The sequence below is a fragment of the Anopheles marshallii genome, chromosome X (genome assembly GCF_943734725.1).
Source record: "Anopheles marshallii chromosome X, idAnoMarsDA_429_01, whole genome shotgun sequence".
Lineage (NCBI taxonomy): Eukaryota > Metazoa > Arthropoda > Insecta > Diptera > Culicidae > Anopheles > Anopheles marshallii.
In genome coordinates this window covers 14142246-14161620 of record NC_071325.1, presented here as the reverse complement: position 1 = coordinate 14161620, position 19375 = coordinate 14142246, and the positions used below count along the sequence as shown (strand labels likewise).

The following is a 19375-nucleotide window of genomic DNA, read 5'->3' as shown; positions in this document are numbered from 1 at the left end:
GGGGAAAATGATTCGAGCTACGCGTTTGCTTTTGTTCAAAATTATTTATCTGGTTTGGTTTATATCATTTTGGTGGGAGTTAAGTCTTTCCGATCCCGGTGGATTGATTGATTGGTGCACGCTGGTGAGGTGTTGTGGCACTCGACGTTCCCTATTTTCTTTTCCGTTACTCTCGTTACTGGTGCCGGTTCATCGAGTGCGATCGAAATTAATTCAAGGGTACGAACTTTAAGGGGCTGCAAAAGTTCGAGATGTCGAATTTAGTTCGTTCGCCCTCACGGGACCGATTTTGCTGCACGGTCCGCGGTGTTTAGCGACGTGATTTTTTTTTTATTGAGTGCTCTTCATTAAATGTCATCCAGCTGTTTTCTTTGGCTCGCATTGCCCATCTCGTGCCCAGTCCTTAGGGTATATGAACCGATCTAATCTGGATTGTGGGTGAAAAATCAATCGTAGAGAAGAAGAAATTTACACTTTTAAATTCTATTAATACTGGTCCAGGATGAATGGAAAATGAGGCCAAAAAAGAGAATAGCGAAATTTAAGAATAATCGTAAACGTGAGATCACCCCAACAAATAAGAAAGAACAGCGTTAAAACAGATAGTCCGGCCTTTTTTGGGGAATGGAAAAAAAGCTCCACAACTTAATAATTGATTTTTGTCATTCGTTGCATACTTTCAGGCGGGGATTTTTCTTTCCACCGCCGGATGGGGACTAAAACCAGTTCCCCCAAAAACGATGACCTTAATGTGCGATGATAAAAACGGATCCTTTTTTGCGCTTATTTCCTGTGTGTCCTTTACTTCTGGGTCGATGTTATGGAAATTATGGGCAAAGTTTTTAGAACGCTTTCTATTTTTAAAGATGCAAAATGGTTTGTGATGTGCGGACGGTTTGCCGAGCAATATTGTGCGTCCGTCACTTGGGAATAAAAAAAACGATACTGTGGGCGAAACAGCTACGTAAATTTAAATACAATTTCCATACACACATATCAGCACACTGTTTACGTTGAGAGTTCCCGGAAAAATATCTCCCTCCAAGTCCAGGAAAACGCTTCGCAGTGGCGTTACAAAGCGTCGGTATGTTTCTGAACTGGGTTTTCGGGGCGGTTTTGAAAAACTGTCACAGTCACTGAGCTGCGAATACGGGTCGAATATACTTTAAAATATAGCCGTAGCGCAAAGACGGACGGAAGATACCGTAGGGCAATCGGGGACAAACGATCTTGTCCTCGGGGCGCTTGGAGGGGAATATGCTCGACAGCACAAAGGAAATGAGAGAATACCGGTGTCACCTAAGATAGTACCGGGGGTAGGCCGGAGACTAGCAATGCTTCAATCGGCTTTCGTTCTTTTCGTGCCACATCGTTTCACTGAGCTGGGCTGTGTATTTTCTTCTACTGTTCGTTAGGTTACATTTCTTCCATTCTGTTTGGGAGTTGCATACTTTTGGGCGAATGTGAACGTTACGATTCTTGTGACGGGGAAAGGGCGGATCGGTAACGCTCAGTATCGCCATCGGGTACTTGGACAAATAATTCTACCCAATACGCCTCCCAAAAAAAAAAATCAAGTTGGATAGAAAATACGGGACGACATGTAGTGTGTGTATGAGAGAGAAAGAGAATAAAAATAAAGTAAGAGAAATGGAAGATAAGGGATGAAAATACGTGAAAATCGATTTCATCCCGCTTCACGCCACTATTCCTCGCCGTTTTGTCAGGACCTTTAACCGTACCAGCGAGCAGCTTCTCACATTTGATGCTAGGTCCGGCTGTTTTTCCAGCCTCTTCTCGAGTTACTGAGCTTACCGTGTACTTCTACCTAGAGAGCATCGGCAGATTCGGACATGAAATCTTCTTTTTTTGCCTTGGGGAGAGGTTGATGGGTTTCGGTAGGGTAGAATCGAAAGCAAATGTAAGTCATTCCAGTCCTGCTGCTGCCCCACTGCTGAAGAATCTGGCTAAAACAACGAGAAGGGACCGTGGAAATGTAGTGTTACTGGGGGAGGCGGAATTATTTCCGGCAACTTTCCCATTACATTACCGTCCCTTCTCTCCGCTCCCCATCCCATTCGTTACTCCATTTGCCCGGTTTGAGGGTAACTCTCGCCACCACCATCATACCACATAATCGGTTCAGCCTACGTCAAGGGTTAAATGTTTCGTCAACCTCGGCGAAGCAGTCGCCTTCTGCGGTGCGAATGAAACGAGAGTTACAAAACAAACCATAGATATGGAAAGACTCTTCACGTTCTTTTACATTATTCATGCATTCTCGGGGATTCGGAGGTTCGAGCGCATCAAATTCGCATTTCGGATGGAAAAAGAAACCTGCGCAGCTAGAAAAAAAAAATCAACACACACACAAGATAAGAAAAAGTCAAGCTGAAATCTCTATGCTCTGCCCTTTCGCCCAATGGAGTGTCCTGATTGTGGCTTTTCATCGGCAGCATGGGCTGTGGGGGAAGTTGTAAAATTCAATTTCCACCCGGGCAGAGCGACCGCGCCAAAGTGCGGGGATAAAGTTTTTACATTTCGCATTTAAACGTTCGGGACGCAGGCACTCGGGTACATCTAATTGCGAATACTGCTGCGTCATGGGATGGGTTGTGCCAGAATAGCAAAGTGTGCCGGAGCGACACATAAAACTCCTCGGTAAAGGCAACTGTTGCTTACGGATGACAAAGTTCGGCGAGATTCTTCTAGCAATATCCACTAGTCTCGGTTTTATGCCCTTTTTGAAGAACTAATGGCGGTGAAAGATAGAAAGTCAGGCTAATGGAATAATTTTTGCCCACAGTTATCAGAGTGTTTTTGAGTTGGTTTGCCACCGTACGAATTCTGGGAAAAGTAGTTATGTGTTGCGATTTGCATAGCTTCAGGCGCACAGACATGGACCACAGCTGAGGCATGAGAGATTTTGTAAACCAAGCTACCTGCCTTGTAGGCAATTGAGTATAGCTGTCTTATGTTGATTGGGTAGGCAAGATAGGCCAACCTTCCTTGTCTTGATTAGTTGAAACGTGAAATTGATCCTTAAGAGTCAATTACAATCAATGAGTCTAACAGTTGATGCCTGTTGCTTTACTTCGGACAAATCTTTTGAGGAGCTGAGGAGCGTTTTCTTCCTTGAAGCAAACCGAACAAGGATGGAGTGGGAAAGGTAAACTGGAAAGTATAATCTTCTATGTCCCCGAAGCGTCACCAGCTCACCTCATGCCAAATCCGCTCCATTCTCGGTTGTCTAGGTGGCTGTATGTGTATATGGGTGCTTCGTGTTTTGATCGGTCTGTAGATGTAAGTAAAGTTGCATGTGTGTCGAGCCGTCGGTCGATGGCTTAGTCGCGCACGAAGACGAACTCGTTGTAGTGATTCCAGCGGTTCTCCTCCGTGTCGACGCCCGGCTTCAGGTTCTCCGAGACGGAACCGGCCGTACCCGAGCCGCAGCTACCGACCAGTCGGAAGCCCTGCTCCTGCAGCATATCGAACGCCTGCTCGATGAACACGTGCTTAAGGAAGAACCGGGCGGTGTAGCGATCCGAGGCACCATGGTCCGGGTCGCGCGACTCGTTCAGCGTGTCGCCGAACACCTCCCGGCAGAGCGCAACCCGCCCGTGGACGAGCAGTCGCGTGATCTTGCGGAACTTCACGTCGGCCAGCCCATCCCGGCCGAACTGGAAGCTGCCCCGGTAGCCGACGGTGATGCAGCCCGGCACCTGCTTGGCGAGCTGCTCGAGCAAACCGGCCAGGCGGAAAAATTCCGCCTCTCGCCGGAGCCGATCGCGCTCGAGGAAACCGACCGGCAGGGTGTAACGGACCGGGTCGCGCAGGTAGTCCAGCACGTGCCGGAACAGGGCGCCGTCGCGATCGATGAAGAAGTGGCCCCGTCCGTCGACGGGCAGGTCGGCGGGGGGGCTGCCCGCACCGAACGTTTCCTGCAGCCAGGATCCGTCCTCCGCGACCAGCGTCTTCAGGCTGACGGCGTACGCCGTTCCGCCGACGTTCAGGTCCACCACCTCCGGAAACGAGCTCATTGCCAAGTGTGTCTCGCCCAAATGTATGACTCAACAACAGTTGGAGGGAGGGTTCGTGTTGATGGGTCGGCAGCGGCGGTTGTAGCGTTTCAGCGACGGCGTAAGATGGGTTGATTGGGTGAGATTGTGCGGTGACTGCACGCGATCGTTGATTGCATGAGCTTTGGACCTGTGGCTGCGAAACTACGGTGGCACCTGGCAGGACCACCGGATCACCTGCTGCAACACGCACTGGGCGAAGCACACGCTTACGCACCTTCACACACCCTCATACACACCAACAAAACGCACACACAATTGGGTTTTAAATGACGGACACAATGCACCCACACACACACTCAAACGTACGCACCCACACACACTCGCGTGCAATCACGCGCGCACACACGCCCGCACTGAAACCGTGGGAAAATTGATCGTAGCGCCAGAAGTGGCGGGAAAACGAAAAACAGAATGGTCGTCGCACCACACACAACACTTGCTGCTGCCACGCGATCGTGTGGTGTCACTTCCCTCCGCACGTGGGTTCGGTGGGCGAGTGGAGATGGGGCGGGGTTGGGGGAGACGCACAGACGACGAGGTGACTGAAGCTGAAGATAGGGAAGGACAGAGTGCCGAACGCCGTTTCTTTTTGTTTTATTTATTTTTTTCAAGCCCTTTTTCCGACCCGGATGCACTGGCCCGATGGTTGTGGGTGGGTAGGACCCCGTTGAGCTGTGATGCAGAGTAGTGGTTCCGTTTTTGGGGTTCCTGCTGCCCACTCCGTGTGTGTCTGTGTGTGTGGAGTTTTGTGTGTGGGGAGTTTTTTGTTGTTACCGAGAGACACGTCCAGACTCGCACCCGTACGCGACTGAAATGAGATCGGGAAGTGCTCGAACATCGACAGCGACCGAGCGGTCTAGCTGTGCTTCATGACGCTGGCGCTCGTGCTGATGGGAGAGAGGTAGTTTATGGATGGGTAATGGGCCGTGAGGATGGGCCAGCGGTTGGATGAGCGTGGATGAGATATTAGCAAGTTGGGCGGAATAGGAAGCAAGAATGGTGGGACGTGGGGTTTACCCTCCCCTCCCCTCCCCTCCCCCAGCTGATGGAGCCCGTACACCAGTTGGTACACCGTACCAGATGTGGTGCGGGTTGCCTAGATTCGAGGGATGGGATCGGAAAATGATGCTTCCGCGTTTGATCGGCCCCAGCGGCACAAGAGAGCAGCTCGCTAATATTTTGGTTCCTCTCTTCCCCAACAACTCGAGAGCGCTGGCCCAACAACGGTACGCTCTCTCGGGGTCGGGTTTTGTAGTTCGCTGCTCGCGTTCGAATGCGCCTGATAGTATGCAACGCTGTTTGGGGGACTCTGTTGCTTCCTGGAATTCGCAAACCGACACGCAACCGAGCTGTGGAGAGTTTTCCTGCGTCCTGCGCCCTGTTGCTTGTGCGCACGTGCTCTCGTTCTCTCTCTCGCTCTCTCTGTCACGCTCCTTCTCCCTCGCACACGAGCTGTACTTTTCTCTCTCGCGTGCCGAATGATAAGCGCATACGTTCGCAGCCCTAAGCGAGTAGGTACAATTGAATTTTTCCCATTTCTCTTCTATACGGGAAAATGGGGAGATGGAAGGAAGTAAATTGTGAGGAGGGGGTGGGGGCGGGGGTTCGGGATGCTGGAGCAGCACCAGAACATCATGGTACAAATTGAGAATCACTCTCATCTCGTGGACCAGATCGTACAAAGTAAGAGATGTTCGTTGTTGTCGTTGCTTTTCCAGCTCCTATGTTGTGATGGTGGTTTCGGCGGAAGGGGGAGGGGAGTTTGTTGAAGAACCGGAAGCAGGGTAAAGAAATCGAAAACGAGATCGTACGCATGAACGCAGCACGCTCGGACAGTTTTCTACTTCGTTCAGTAACTGCAAGTGTCGTGCCAGAGTTGGGTAAGGTTTTCCATTTTGTCAAGCCGCGGAGAAATTAAGAACAAAAAAAAAAGGTTGATGAAGCCTACAGACAAAGAATAGAATGGTGGAGGGGGGCAGGATGGAGAAAGACGTTGTTAGGCCACCTGCTAGCACTAATGGGATTCGTCCTTCTGCTCCAGCCGGTCCACTTAAAAATCTCGTTAATGTTTTAAACTCGTCAAAACAATAATTTAGGAATCCAAAGTTTCCACAAAAACAAACAAGACCAGGTCATTGTTGATATGAAATTTTATAACAACAAAGAAAAACAAAACAAAAATAGTCCTAGAAAGGTCAAAGTACCCGAGCAAAATAAAAGAAGAACGAATTCTCATCTTTGTTTGCTTGCAGCATGATTTAACAATTTCATCACGACTGAATTAAAGCGGAACGCTTTCTATTTCGTCCGCACCATCAACAGACATACAGACATATACACAACTTCAGCCTAATGTTTAATCATCTCCCAAATCATGCCATGTCCTTCCGGGTGGGTGATTAGTTTCTGAGCCTCTTTTGCCACGCATCCGGCTATTTCTGATGTATTTTGCTTCGAATTCGTGCCATTTTTTTTTACTCCTTCATTGCATTTGGCTTTGCCCCCAGATGCTGAGCTGCCGTTTTGCAGCTCTGTTTCGCGCACAGAGCAGGGCAACACCTTGCGCCGTTGCCAGTTAAAAAAAAGTGAAAGTGTGAATCGGTTTTGCAATCGGTGAAATGAGCGAAACAAATGACAACTCGACCAAAAAAGGGAGTTGAGCGAAGCGTTGTGTCGAGGGTGTGATTTACACTGCCTGCATGTGTGTTTGTACATGTGGTGGTGGTATGGGTGTGTATGTGTATGTGAGTGAGTGAGGTGTGTGAGAAACAAATCTCTCCACTGCTTGTAGTACACAAAAGTAACGACGCAGAACAATGCGCTGCGGCAGGGTCATGGAAGCCTTCCCAAAATCTCTCCACAAGCGATGTCTCACTCGGTACGCTTTACCTTCGACTCGTTCGTTTTCTTTCTAAACCAAGCGTGTTGGATCAGTAATAGGCCAGAACAGTTGGAGGCTGTTTCGCAGCATCTGGGACCGAAGCAGCAGGCATCGGTTTCGGTTCGGTGTTCGTACAGCATAAAGAAAGGAGCTTGACGCAGCGTTTGGAGGCTGCAAAACTCTCCACAATGGGCCAGCCAGGGCTCCATCGAAAGGCAGCAATTTGGAAATATGGAGGGCCGTATCGAAGCGGCTGCTGGTTGGAAATATGGAGTGTTGCTCAGCTTTCTGATCTATCTCTCTCGCTTTCGCTCTCTGCTTCTCTTCCGTTTTGCGGCCCCATCATTCCGTTTCCTCTCCCGGCCTTCTGCATACCTGTCGATGGTGCCTGATGGATGGCTGGATTGGATGTGTTCAGTGCCCTCGAGTGCGTTCGTGCGTGCTAGCGTATTCGTATAGATTTCAGCGCATTTCGCTTTCGCTCCGTAGACAGGCCGATGGATTTCGTTTTCGTCCTTCACACCAGGCAACAAGCTGATAGTATATTTAAGCGCCATTGCTGTGATTTAGCATGCACGCGACATTCTTTTTACTTAATGAAAGGTTGTCATTTTTTCTTGAAAAGTTGAACAATTTATAATATAATATAATACAATAATAGAATATTATAATACAAAAATGATACAAAAAAGATAGTAAAACATTTGTGTAAAGAGTACAACACTTAGTTAAATAGTTTTAGTTAAAAAACGCATGAAAAGTAGTGTCTAAAACCATCTTAACAATTACTGCCATAAGAGCGCCTACGGAGAAAAAACATTTTCTAGCATGAGTATAAAAACCATAACACAAACACATACCTTCAGGACAGGAAGGACATCATGTAACACAGTCCATTAAAGATAAAGTAAGCTAGATAAAATCGATGACTGCACCTTTTGGCGAACGTACTTTAACGGTTTGAAGATTTCGCTGAAGACGGATGATACAATTTTATATACATTTTAGGTGTGGTTGGTTGTTAAATGGGTGGTGGAAATGGTTTTGCTGTTATCCACGGCACTTGGAAGAGATCCAGCTCGACCATTATTTAGCATTTGCGTAACACGTCCATTAATTCGTGCTGCTAAGATAAGTGTTTACATCTGTAGTACTATCAATAAAATTTGTGATATTTATCACATTAACATTTAACGCCTTAAACTATGCAATTGCTAGTACATCGGACCGTAGATTTTGCCTTTTAGGCAATGAAAAATATTTATACAAATCATACCTGCAGGAGCACGCACATAAAAGCCTTCACTAAACCGCGAGCCAGTGGGTGTGAAACACAACCAATTGTTCATTGTTCGATTGCTTCTGATCCGCCTCGGTGGACTCAGTGCTGATGGTTTTTTAATGATTATTGCAACACCATGGTGTAATTGTTCCGCGATCGAAACCATCGAAGAAAAGCTGACCCGCTTGTGTGTGTGTTTTTTTTTGTCTCTACTTATTGCATTGCTACTCCAGTAGCTTCACAAGCAGAACACTCTACTCTTTCCACCAGATGGCACCAAAGACGCACAGCGCGAACATTTGTTCTTTCGCCTTCATCTCTATGTTTGTTGTTCAGCTTGGAGCACCATTTGCACGATTGTACCCCAGGGCACTGAGCAGCAGCAGTAGCAGCAGTATTACCCGGGGTTTACAACAGCAGCATCTATCCCAGCGGCATGAAAACTGCATTTCCCTGACACTCGGCTCGGGACACGGCGAGTGAAAGCAAGACGAACCAAAAAGGGAATTCCAAAGAATCGCTGTACTTTCCTTTGGGGGATACTTTACGTACTTTTACCTTCATCTTCCCGAGTGCACATCCCCGCACTCCTTGCCATATTTTCAAGGACGCGCAGAACGGTACGAACGGGAAAAGATGGGAAAAAGTTTAACGATCAATAAAACTGTAGCAACGGTCCAAAATCGCTTGCATCGCGTGCTCGTTGTACGGGCGGTTGGTAAACCGATGGTAAAATAATCCGTACCGTGCGTTTCTGATGCAACTTTTGAGCTTCACCGGTGGGGGTCGGTAATAGTTGAATGCTCCACGGTACGCGCACATTCCTTGCGCGAAAGTTAGGAGAAGAACGTAAATGGTTTGACGTGTAGGATAACCATCGAAAAGATAGAATGAGCCCTTTCCGTCCCTTCACGGCTTGTGATGCGTTAAACTGTTGATAAACGGAAGCGTTTCCTTTACTATCACTCAGTTACAGCCCTGCTACGTTTCCGCGAAAGAACCATCTTTTCTTGTGAAAATGCTCATTTCCGGTGAGGCGCATTAGTTTGTAAACCTTTTCGCCACGTACAACAGACGCTTTATTGTAGTTTTTGCTCAACTTTGATTGAAAAACTATCTCAACGCAGACTACCGGCAGCTTTCTTTTTGAACTTTCCATGTTCATGACGAGTTCGGCTGAAGAGTTTCGGTGCACTGCTAACATAAAACGGAAACCGCCCGCGGAGTTCATTTAGCACCAGTGGGTTGGGAATATTTTTCGCACCAGATTTCACCAAAAACCACCTGGGATGTATGTTTTGCCTTATGCAAATGAATTGTCAAGAGTTTTAGCGGCTCCCAAGTGAATCATTAACACACCTCACCTGCAACAGCAATCACACACATGGACGGTATGACGTTACGGCAGAAGAGAACTTAATAAACCATTTTCCCCCGTTCTTGTTTTGAGTGCTTCGTACTTAAACTCCGCTTGACTCGGTGCGACCAATCTCAATCACCGCCTACACGATGCCGGTTTGGCTCGACAGTGTTAAGAATTGAATTTCATTGAATTTAATTTAATTCGCCTTCCCACTCACCGTCGTTGCGATGCTCAGACGCCTCGGTGGGATATGCGCACCGGTAAGATTAAGAAGGAACCGAAAATAAACGTACGGAGGATGGGTTTTGCTTTTTTCCCTTCATTTTCATTCATACTCATCCGGTCCGGGTCCGGCGCTGTAAACCAATATTGGGACATTTTTTATCACGGTTCCATCGTTGTGCAGATTTTGTTTGTTGAAATTCTTGCTTTCAAGAGATTTTTTGTCTACTTTAAATTCCTGTTGGTTTTCTCCATTCTAATAAAATTTGTACCGTCGGTAGCTCAATGTTTATGATTATCATAGCCATACATGTGTAGGCCATTTTTTTAAGCAGTCTGTTAAGTATTTAATAGTCGTTTGTTATGCGGTTGCATAGTTGAAGGGGTAGTTTAATTACATCACTCCCATGTTTTTTTTCCGTTTCGTTTTCCCTCCACCCTTAGACCATAACATACGACTCTAATTGGAATAACTTGTACAAGAAGCGGTAAAAACATGTTTCTGCTGGGACGTCGTCTCCTTCTCGGACCACGTGGTGCCGCAGTGGGAGCCACCGTTGGACTTCTAGGCACTGCAATGGTAGCCATCAATCTGCTTTCATCACCGTCCGGGTAAGTGTACGCTAGTAAATCATATTGAATAAAACATTTTGTAGTAACAATACATACCATAGCATAAACTTATGTATTTGCTTAAAATTGAAACTCAATGCCGTTGCAAATCTCAGCTAACGAGCTAAAACTCCAATAACTTATTCGGTTCGTGAAGAACAGATGACTGCAAAAAAAAAAACCATTGATTGCCAGTAATGAGAATCTCAGGAAAAAATTGTGAGAAAAAGAAGAAAACAAAACATAAGAAGAAGTTTAACTAAATGAATCAGTAAAGAGTACAAGAAGTTCCAAGAAAATCGACAAAAAGTACTCGAATTCGTGCTAAGATTGATTTAGGTCGTGAGGGCATTCGGTGCCAGTCGCTTTCCGTTTGCAGCAAGGTAAAGCGAAAGTTTTTCCTCCCCCTTGCGACCTGGCGGAAAGTTGCTCGATTCGGCCTGTGGGAGAAAGAACATTCATTAGCGCACTTTATCTGGCGATGGAGAAATCGACAGTTACGCTTTGAAAGAGTGTTACGTTTCGGCACGGATTAGATTTGGCTTTTAAGCATACATTTTCGTGTCAAAGTTTGTGAGAAATGGTCAAAATCAAATCGAATGTTGGGTTTCGTGGCAAAGTACAAGGTGATGTTTTTTCGTTACAGTGTTGCCGCTTGCTCAGCGGCACAACCCCCAGTCACTGGAGTTGATGGCAAAGCGGCCTCATCTGTGTACGACTTCACTGCGAAAGATATCGACGGCAAGCAGGTTCAGCTTGGCCAGTATCGTGGACACGTGCTGATCATCGTTAATGTTGCCTCGCACTGTGGTTACACCGATGGGCACTATAAGGAGTTTAACCAGCTGTACAAGGAGTATGCTGAATCTAAGGGTAAGTGGACGTCTGTCGGTCCAACGATCCTCACACATTCCTCCAACTGCATTTCATCCTTATTTTGGCGCTATTTGTCGGTTTTTACATAGTTCACCATTATTGCCTACAAATTCCCCTACAAGTATGCAATTTGTGTTGCATAGTCTCGGTATTCAACGGGGAAACTTATTACAATCTTTCCAAGAGCCTTTGACTGGGTTAACCTACCACCTTGCTACACACACCAGGCGAAATACATCCAACAACTTTCCATTGCACATGCTGCGGTTGGATTGGCGTTGGAATCAACCGTCCGGAAAATCGGACCATTTTTCATGGCACTTCCACCTGTGTCCTTCCCTGGAGGGGGTGGCATGGCGAGATTTTTGGTTCGTGACTATCACACTTGTAGGTGTAATGTTTCCAAAATAATAAAAAAAAACGAGGAAAATTGGGCAAACGTAAAAGGTTTAGCACGAACGGCAAACCTGGCCAGGCCGAACACGGAGTTAGATTGGAGCTTTGGTGTGGATGTTTCGGCTTTGCGGTTTGGCGCGTTCGGCACTAAAACACGGTACGCGATAGTGAACGTTGCCAAGTTTTCCAAGAATAAACGCATGGTCGAATGCTCCAGGAGCATCCCGGACGTACGGTGTTTTGCGTGGGGTTGCGAAGTTGGGTAGTAAAAATTACACCAGTGGAAGTTATATGCATTCCAACGAAACAGGGAAGAAGTTTCACCGGCAATGGCGATAAATCTGATGCCAAACACGCACCACGGGGTTTGCAATTATTATTCTGAGTTCGGGAAGGAAGATGTCTTACAGCTACAGTTAAAGACCAAGCGCCTGTATTCAGTTTCGTAAACAAGTAGGGTAAGTGACCCAATTATAACTTTAATACAGGGCGCACGGGGTAAATTAGACAGTTGCGCAAGGAAAGCGAAAAATCTCGTTGTACTCATTGCACTACACGTACTGACACAAAAATAGTTAAATAATGGCTGAGCTACAGTGCTATTTACAAATTTAATATCAAAATGTGTATTATTTGCTATTAAATAACCACCATTAGTTTCGAAAAGAACTTCAATCCGTTGCATAACTATAAGAGAGCTGATTTTATGGAAAGTAATAAAAAATCGTTGCACAGATAGAGTAAAGTAATATTGTTGCAAATCTGTGCAGAATAAAATAATAAGTCTATTATTTATAACATTATTTTGTACACACATCTACATATTTTCCACCAGGTCGCAAACCGGTAACCGGTCCAAGTAACATAACTATAAGACATCCTACAAAAACAGTTGTCTTAGGTGCCTATTCTCATCTAGAAAATGGTTAAATATGAATTGGTTGTAAGTCGTCAAAACTGGTATAAAAATATTATAACCCATTTTAATAACAGATTGGTAACTCCGTTTATGCAATTTTAAGGGGTTCGAGGCATAAATATGTTTGATTTGATATTTCATATTTTTTTTGTAATCGCGCCTGTTGGTTGTGTTTTGTGTTTTCTTACGATGCTGTACAGATAACCTTTGAAAATGTGCATTAACTTTGGAGATATAACACGTACGAGATTTCGAAGAAAAATAGTGAGTTGTCAATGCAACTCGCTTCAAATTCGTTTAAAACAATCAGAAATCATATAAAAACTCATAACAAAAATCAGGAATCTTCTTCGGGTTAGTCGCGCCAATAATTACCAAATAGGACCGGTAAAAAAATCCTAATCGGACCAATCCCTCGTACACAGGACAGACTGACTAGTTTCATGTAAATAAAGTCAAAGCAAGGCATAAATCGCCGGCTTAGACCTATTGCGGCTGTTGTGCCGATAAAAAAGTAAAAGTTTTTTTTAATATTCTGTGTCACTTTGCACTTTACATCATTTAACCTAACTAACGCGTTACTATAATTTCAGAACAAACATTTGATTAGAGCAAAGTAATACACGAAACGAATCCAAACTTCGTACAATAGCACAGCGCTAAAATTGGATCTCCTAAGTTTAAATATGCCCATTTTGGACTCACGGAAAGAGTACTCTCTTTGGATGAAGTATTGCAATTTATTATGCGAAGTGGTATAAAATGTAATAACTTACGTCCTGGGGGTGTCTTTCAGTTGAAATAATTATAACAAGCTTGATAATAGCTTATTTTCAACAGTGCGGTTTTTAGTAAATACTAAATATTTTGATTTTTGATTGCATTCAAAGTTCAATAGCTACATTGAAAAAAAAAGACTTTTTAATAACTGCGCTTTTTACTTCGGCTAGTTCCTCGAAATAGTTTATCGATTCGAAATGTATGCGAGCACTTACTTTACATAAAAAAAGAGACTAAAGCAAAGTTGAACCGCATGGTTAGAACACTATCGTTTCTGCCCGGTCAGCACAATCCTCGCCCTTGCAATCAAATCCAGCCAAACGGCATTTAATGTTCGAGTGCATCAACTACCTACCCTATGCTCACATGAGCCTGAGAAAAAAGACGAACCATCGACCACTGTGCTGGCGCTTATTTATTGCCTCGGGTGGTGTAGCTGCTTTTTGAAGCTCATACCGAACGCCGTTGCAGGAGGGCAAGATTTCGCACGATTTAGCAATTCCGTTCCTTGCCAAAGGCTTGTTTCGGAGTTGGGTAGCGTAGCGGACAGTAGATAGAATGGGAAAAAGCAGAAAGGCAAGGATGTAAATTAGCAAGCAGTTGGGGAAACCGGTTTAATGGGCGTTCGATGGGGCTAAAGGCGTGGAAAATTCTACCGCGCTAGATTTTTTTTTTCCTCTAGCATACGGTTCCCGCTAACTCTACACCATGTGGTGGGAGTCGGCGTTGCACAAAAAGGCATTCGAAAAGGCTAGCAGTAGTTGCTAAGCAATATGCACACGACAAACGCTACGAACGAACGTACGCTAAAAGTCACGGTATCTGTCAAACAAAGAGCGTGTGGTTTGTAGACGCTGGTAATAGGGTTCTGGAAACTATCGGAGCCAAACTAATGCTACTATTTAACTTTCAGCTTTTCACTCAAACCTCCAGTGTTAATTACATGAGTTACCGCATGTGTTCCCTAATCGAATCAGAACCGACCCCGTTGGCACGGCGACTAAAGTTAGTCCATTTGTCTTTTCCGGTACCGCCAGGATTGCGCATTTTAGCGTTCCCGTGCAACCAGTTCGGTGGGCAGGAGCCGGGCACCAACGCGGAAATCAAGCAGTTTGCCGCGGATCGTAACGTACAGTTCGACATGTTTGCGAAGGTGGACGTGAACGGGGACGATGCACATCCGCTGTGGCAGTATTTGAAGCAGCGCCAGGGCGGCACACTGGTTGACGCGATCAAGTGGAACTTTACCAAGTTCATCGTGGACAAGAATGGGCAACCGGTTGGACGCTACGGTCCCACTACTAGCCCGCTCGAGATGCGTGACGAACTGGAGAAGTACCTCAATCAGTAATCGTGTTCCAGTTAACGGTGTGGGTAATGATGTGAACGATGGCTCGAAACAGATGATTTTGTCTATCGAATTGCATAACAGCAGGCGAATTGGATTATCAAAAGCTTAAAGGAGTTTACGTAAGATGAACGCCAAAGGTTCCGAAGTTGTTGACAAAATCTTCTCTTATTCGTATCCGTTGTGTCACAGCCAATAAAGTAGTCATTTGGGCGGATTGGTCGCTCCGTAGATTGAACAAAGCACTCGCTTGCAGTGAGTGCATTATATCCTCGAATAAAAGATTCATGCATTTGTATTCAATAGAACTATCAAAGATACCCATGGTATTCGAGTTGTCTGTTGATCATGATGACAAATCACAGTATAAAATTGATAACCATCCTTTGACTAGCAGTAAGGGAACGCTTTATTGGTAATGTAACCTATAACAACATGGCAGCAAAAAGGACATCTAGTAATGCGCGTCGGAACGAGTCGTATGCGCTAGTTCTTGTCAAACACGAAACCAATCTTGTCGATATTGTTCAGGCTGGCCGCAGTGCGTACATTGTTGCCACGTCCTGCCAGCTCTGAACCACGCCTGGACTCCGACTTCGAGCGCAACGAACTCTTCCCGCTGGCTGTTGATTCGCTGAGCGTGTTGTGCACCGGTTTGGACGTGACGGAGATGTTGAGTGCAAACTTGAGCTCCGCCTTAAGTGCATCCCAGGGCGTAACCTTCTCCTCCACTGCCACCTTACGCACATTCCACAGGAACTCCAGGATGCCGATGATGAACGCGCAAAGACAACCGAGCGCAAGGACGACAAACACACCACCCACGTTGCCGATACCGAGCTCGTTCTCACCGGACGCGTTCGGTACCTCGGTACACTGGCCACCACCGCGCATTTCCTTCCACCAGCGTGTTTTGAGCTGGTACAACTTACCTTCCTCCTGCATCTTCAGCACCGCACCACTGATTGCCGTACGATAAGGTGAGTCTAGAAGATAGAAACATATGTTTATTACTCGATAAGAAGAGTCGCACGCGCACGAGCATCACACTTACTGACGGGCATTGCAATACCGTAACCCTTCGAGTCGAGTAGGCCACCAATCTGCGTAAGATCACAGTACCGCTCGGTGATGTACTCGAGCGAGGTTGACTCCATCAAGAATGCGTACATCCGCTTGCCCTTGATGACGCGATCGCGACCTTCATCGTTGCTCTTGGTAAAGACGGACGGGCGTGCCGACTCCATCGATGCCCACATCCGCTGGTAGGTGGAGAAGTTGGACGTCTGGAAAAACGCCATCGTGCTGCCGCCCATCACGACGCCGTACTTGATCTTGCTCTGCTTCGCCAGATCTTCCGCCGATTCGATCGTTGCATCCATGCGCTCCATCGTCAGGAAGGCGGCCAGATTGGCAGTGTAGGACGACAGCATGATGAGGGCAAAGAACCACCACATGCCAGCCACCAAACGGGTCGAGATGGCCTTCGGTAGAATGTCACAGCCCTGCCCCATGATCGAACCCATCGTCAGCCAGAGCGCGTTGAACATGTCCCAGATGTTTTCCACCTCGTCGTTGTCCTGCTTGCAGGGGTGTGGATTTTCCCAGTCAGCTGGTGCCATACGTGAGAGTACAAAAAGCAGCACCGAGACGCCGAGATACGCCGTCGCCATGTAGATCCAAACGTCCAACGAGAGTGGAGACAAGAAAGAGAACAGATCCTTCGGTTGCTGAACGGGTTTGGCGTACAATATGCTAATACCTGCATTATACAACCATTTAAGAGCGATGTGAGCTCACTTGTTTCCAAAATATTCAACTGCCGCTCACTCACCTAAAGTCATGAAGGGCATCGTAAAGTCAACGGCTGTTCTACGCTCATATGTGATTGTCAAGTCGCAAACAGCAAGGTCCGCTTTCTTCACCCGCAAAGGTGGCGAAGAAAAAAAAGATATTGCAAATAGAGGTTAGAACTTCCTGACCACTACACAAAAAGTTTAACTTCCAAAGGACCTCCGTTTTTAGCTGCTCCATCCCACTATACTTACACGGTCTAGCAGGTGCTTAACGAGACCGTCCCACTTTTTGGTAACCTTGTTGTAGGAACCATATTTTCCATCCGGCACCAGTTCCATCCTGTACTGAAAGCCGAGAATTTTTGAAATACCGTCAATCAGCTCCAGCGAGTAGCCCTCGAAGCGGTTGTTGCCCTCCAGAAATTCGCCATCTTTTTTCTCTCTGTGGTTTTTCGTATAACACAACGGGAATAAGACATTGAGGAGTTGGGAAGGTAACCATAGTTGACATACTTAAACATAAGAAATGGGGCACCGATGCGGGACGCCACGATGAAGGTCTTGTTCTGCAAGGACTCTACGATCTGAGAGTAGACCTCACCTTGACTGCGCGTATAATTCACACCGTGCGTTGGATCCCAGGTAGCAATCTTCTTGAAGCCCTCATCCTTGCTCAGCTCTATAATGTCCAGGTGGAAGTGAGCTCTACGACCGAAATCATCGAATATGATTGGACCCGTGATGCCGTGCTCAGTTTTCTATCAAGAGTACATGCAAACTTTGAGAACGAAGGATTACGGCGGTGGTGCGACTACCTACCACTTTCATGTAGTTAATAATCCGCAGCCCAAATGGCCATTGTCGCAGGTTTTTGCTGCCACAGGACAGCCGGGATGGGGTGATCTCTTCTGTTGCGTCTAGTTCACGGATCGCCGTGGCGTAGATCTTGACCGCATCGTTGTAAAGTGCGGACTCGGTGTGTACGTGCTCGTGAGAAACCCGGAACTGCCGTTTCATACGTGCCTCCCCTTGCTCCCAGTCGTGCACGGCGTTCTTGATGTCGAAGCTTTTCGTGTCCATAAGCCGCAGTGCGGTAATGTTGGAGCGCGAGTAGCGCAGCTCCTCAAAGTCGATCGTGTGTGCGTCGAGCGAGGTGATGATGTAGCTCTGGTATTCTTCCAACATCTTCACCTCCTTGGCCTGGCGCAGCAGCTCCAGTATGCGATCGGGCCGTATCTCGAGTATGATGTGGGACTCACCGGAGGACTGGATGTCTTTCAGCAGCGGTCTATAGTCGGGATCGTCATCGATCTGGCGGACCGTGATGGGTGCATCGCTCGGCCCATGGATCTGCAGAATGTCTTTCAACCGCATCAAACCCTCGTCCGAGTCGTAGATGATAGTGAAGCTTTTCCAGCTATAGTCGACGATCAGGTCTGCCAGTGCACGTGACAGTACATCCGCCTCCGGGTATAGGTTAATCGTCATCGCCTGCAGCTCCGGATCAATGCCGCCCAGCGGTTCCGGATCCCAGTGCGTGATAATGTGCGGTATCTCAAGCGTCTTGCAGATGGACCCGACGATACCGGATGTCAGAATGGAGGATGGTCCGAACACGGCCGTTACACCCTCCGCCGCCAGCTCGCACACCTTGCGCTCCGTCTTGAAGCTGTCCTCCGGCGAAACGTAGCGCACGATCGGGACCAGCTCGAAATGCTTCTCGTGCATATTAACACGCTCGATCGCATAGCGGAAAGCAATCTCAGACTCATAGCTGTGGTCCGGTACCTGATGGAAAATGGCGCCTGCCGCGAAACGAAAAAAAATATGACGAAATATACAATCCGGAATGGTGACGAAACGGGCACACGCTGTCACAAATAGAACACGCCGTACACCTGCCGTTTGCCGAACACTAGGGGTTGCGATTGCGTGCGGGTATGGCAGATATGTTGTATTGATTGTGCATCTTGATTGCGACATTGAGGACGCCTGTTTTTTTTTGTTCTGTTTTGCGGCAGTACACACAGTCATCCACACTCACCGACGGGAATTTCTCGCTTTCCATCGACAGATCCGCTCAACGCGTGAACCAGCAGCAGTATCAGTGGAAGATTGCAGACACACGTGCCACGGCTTTTGTGCGTCATCCTGCTGGAGTACTCGATCACGTACCGATCCTTTTATCGTGATTTTTGTGCCAATCGAACTGGTCTTCCTTAAACACAACGTTTTTCTTTTTTGTCTTTGGCAGATGGCTCACTGACAGCTGCTGCCAGAACACATAGAACTCGCTCGTATCGACCGTGCCCCAAATGTACCTACACTAGCGCGTGGTGATGCTGTCACGGTTACAAACACACCAAGTACAGCCCCAAACACAACACGATGCGCAACACGCGGCCCGATCGTCGATCCGATCCGATGGGTTGTCGTGCAACGTCTTCTATCTGTGGTGCTGGTTTCCCGAGGTTTTCCCTCGCCCGATGAACCGATCTTCAGAATGGTGGCGCTATACGAGGAAGCAGAAGACTTACAAAAATAGCACCGAACGGTTCGATCCAAGCGATGAGCACGCCACGGCGCGCGAAATGTAATGTCACAGAGACAGATAGTCGGGTTCGGGTTTGCAATATGGAGTCTTTGGTGTTTCGGACCGATCGGTCAGTGCCCGTGTCCGGTACGGCAAAGCAAAAGGACAAAAAGGGATAGCTTGGTAAATGTTGTTGGCTTGTTACGACTGCAGACAAAAATGCCATGGGACCATAAGCGAAAAACGCTGTGTGTGTTCTCTCTATTTTTAGCTAGGCACGAATCG

General features: G+C 46.9%; 3 protein-coding genes across 3 annotated transcripts; 1 reads left to right on the top strand and 2 right to left on the bottom strand.

Annotated features, from left to right (window-relative positions):
• Positions 1 to 3344: 3344 nt before the first annotated feature.
• Positions 3345 to 4040, bottom strand: LOC128711855 (BTB/POZ domain-containing protein KCTD8). The gene has a single exon (XM_053806745.1). The coding sequence runs from the start codon at positions 4038 to 4040 to the stop codon at positions 3345 to 3347; it is 696 nt and encodes a 231-aa protein (XP_053662720.1).
• Positions 4041 to 10326: 6286 nt separating this feature from the next.
• On the top strand, positions 10327 to 14764 carry LOC128714356 (uncharacterized). The gene is made up of 3 exons (XM_053809233.1): positions 10327 to 10442; positions 11089 to 11315; positions 14451 to 14764. The coding sequence occupies exons 1-3, from the start codon at positions 10327 to 10329 to the stop codon at positions 14762 to 14764; spliced, it is 657 nt and encodes a 218-aa protein (XP_053665208.1).
• A 483-nt stretch (positions 14765 to 15247) lies between these two features.
• On the bottom strand, positions 15248 to 18707 carry LOC128714343 (glutamate receptor ionotropic, kainate 2-like). The gene is made up of 7 exons (XM_053809222.1): positions 18602 to 18707; positions 17377 to 18362; positions 17071 to 17315; positions 16810 to 16999; positions 16596 to 16680; positions 15816 to 16523; positions 15248 to 15747 (listed from the first exon to the last, which is right to left on the bottom strand). The coding sequence occupies exons 1-7, from the start codon at positions 18705 to 18707 to the stop codon at positions 15248 to 15250; spliced, it is 2820 nt and encodes a 939-aa protein (XP_053665197.1).
• Positions 18708 to 19375: the final 668 nt, after the last annotated feature.

Bases quoted from the DNA above. Each gene is read 5' to 3' on its own strand.
- LOC128714356 (XM_053809233.1), top strand. From the start codon at position 10,327: ATGTTTCTGCTGGGACGTCGTCTCCTTCTCGGACCACGTGGTGCCGCA. The intron at 10,443-11,088 runs GTAAGTGTACGC...TTTTCGTTACAG, and splicing joins CTGCTTTCATCACCGTCCGG to TGTTGCCGCTTGCTCAGCGG. The intron at 11,316-14,450 runs GTAAGTGGACGT...CGGTACCGCCAG, and splicing joins GGAGTATGCTGAATCTAAGG to GATTGCGCATTTTAGCGTTC.
- LOC128714343 (XM_053809222.1), bottom strand. From the start codon at position 18,707: ATGACGCACAAAAGCCGTGGCACGTGTGTCTGCAATCTTCCACTGATA. The intron at 17,316-17,376 runs GTAGGTAGTCGC...TACTCTTGATAG, and splicing joins TTATTAACTACATGAAAGTG to AAAACTGAGCACGGCATCAC. The intron at 15,748-15,815 runs GTAAGTGTGATG...TCTATCTTCTAG, and splicing joins CGGTATTGCAATGCCCGTCA to ACTCACCTTATCGTACGGCA.
- LOC128711855 (XM_053806745.1), bottom strand. From the start codon at position 4,040: ATGAGCTCGTTTCCGGAGGTGGTGGACCTGAACGTCGGCGGAACGGCG.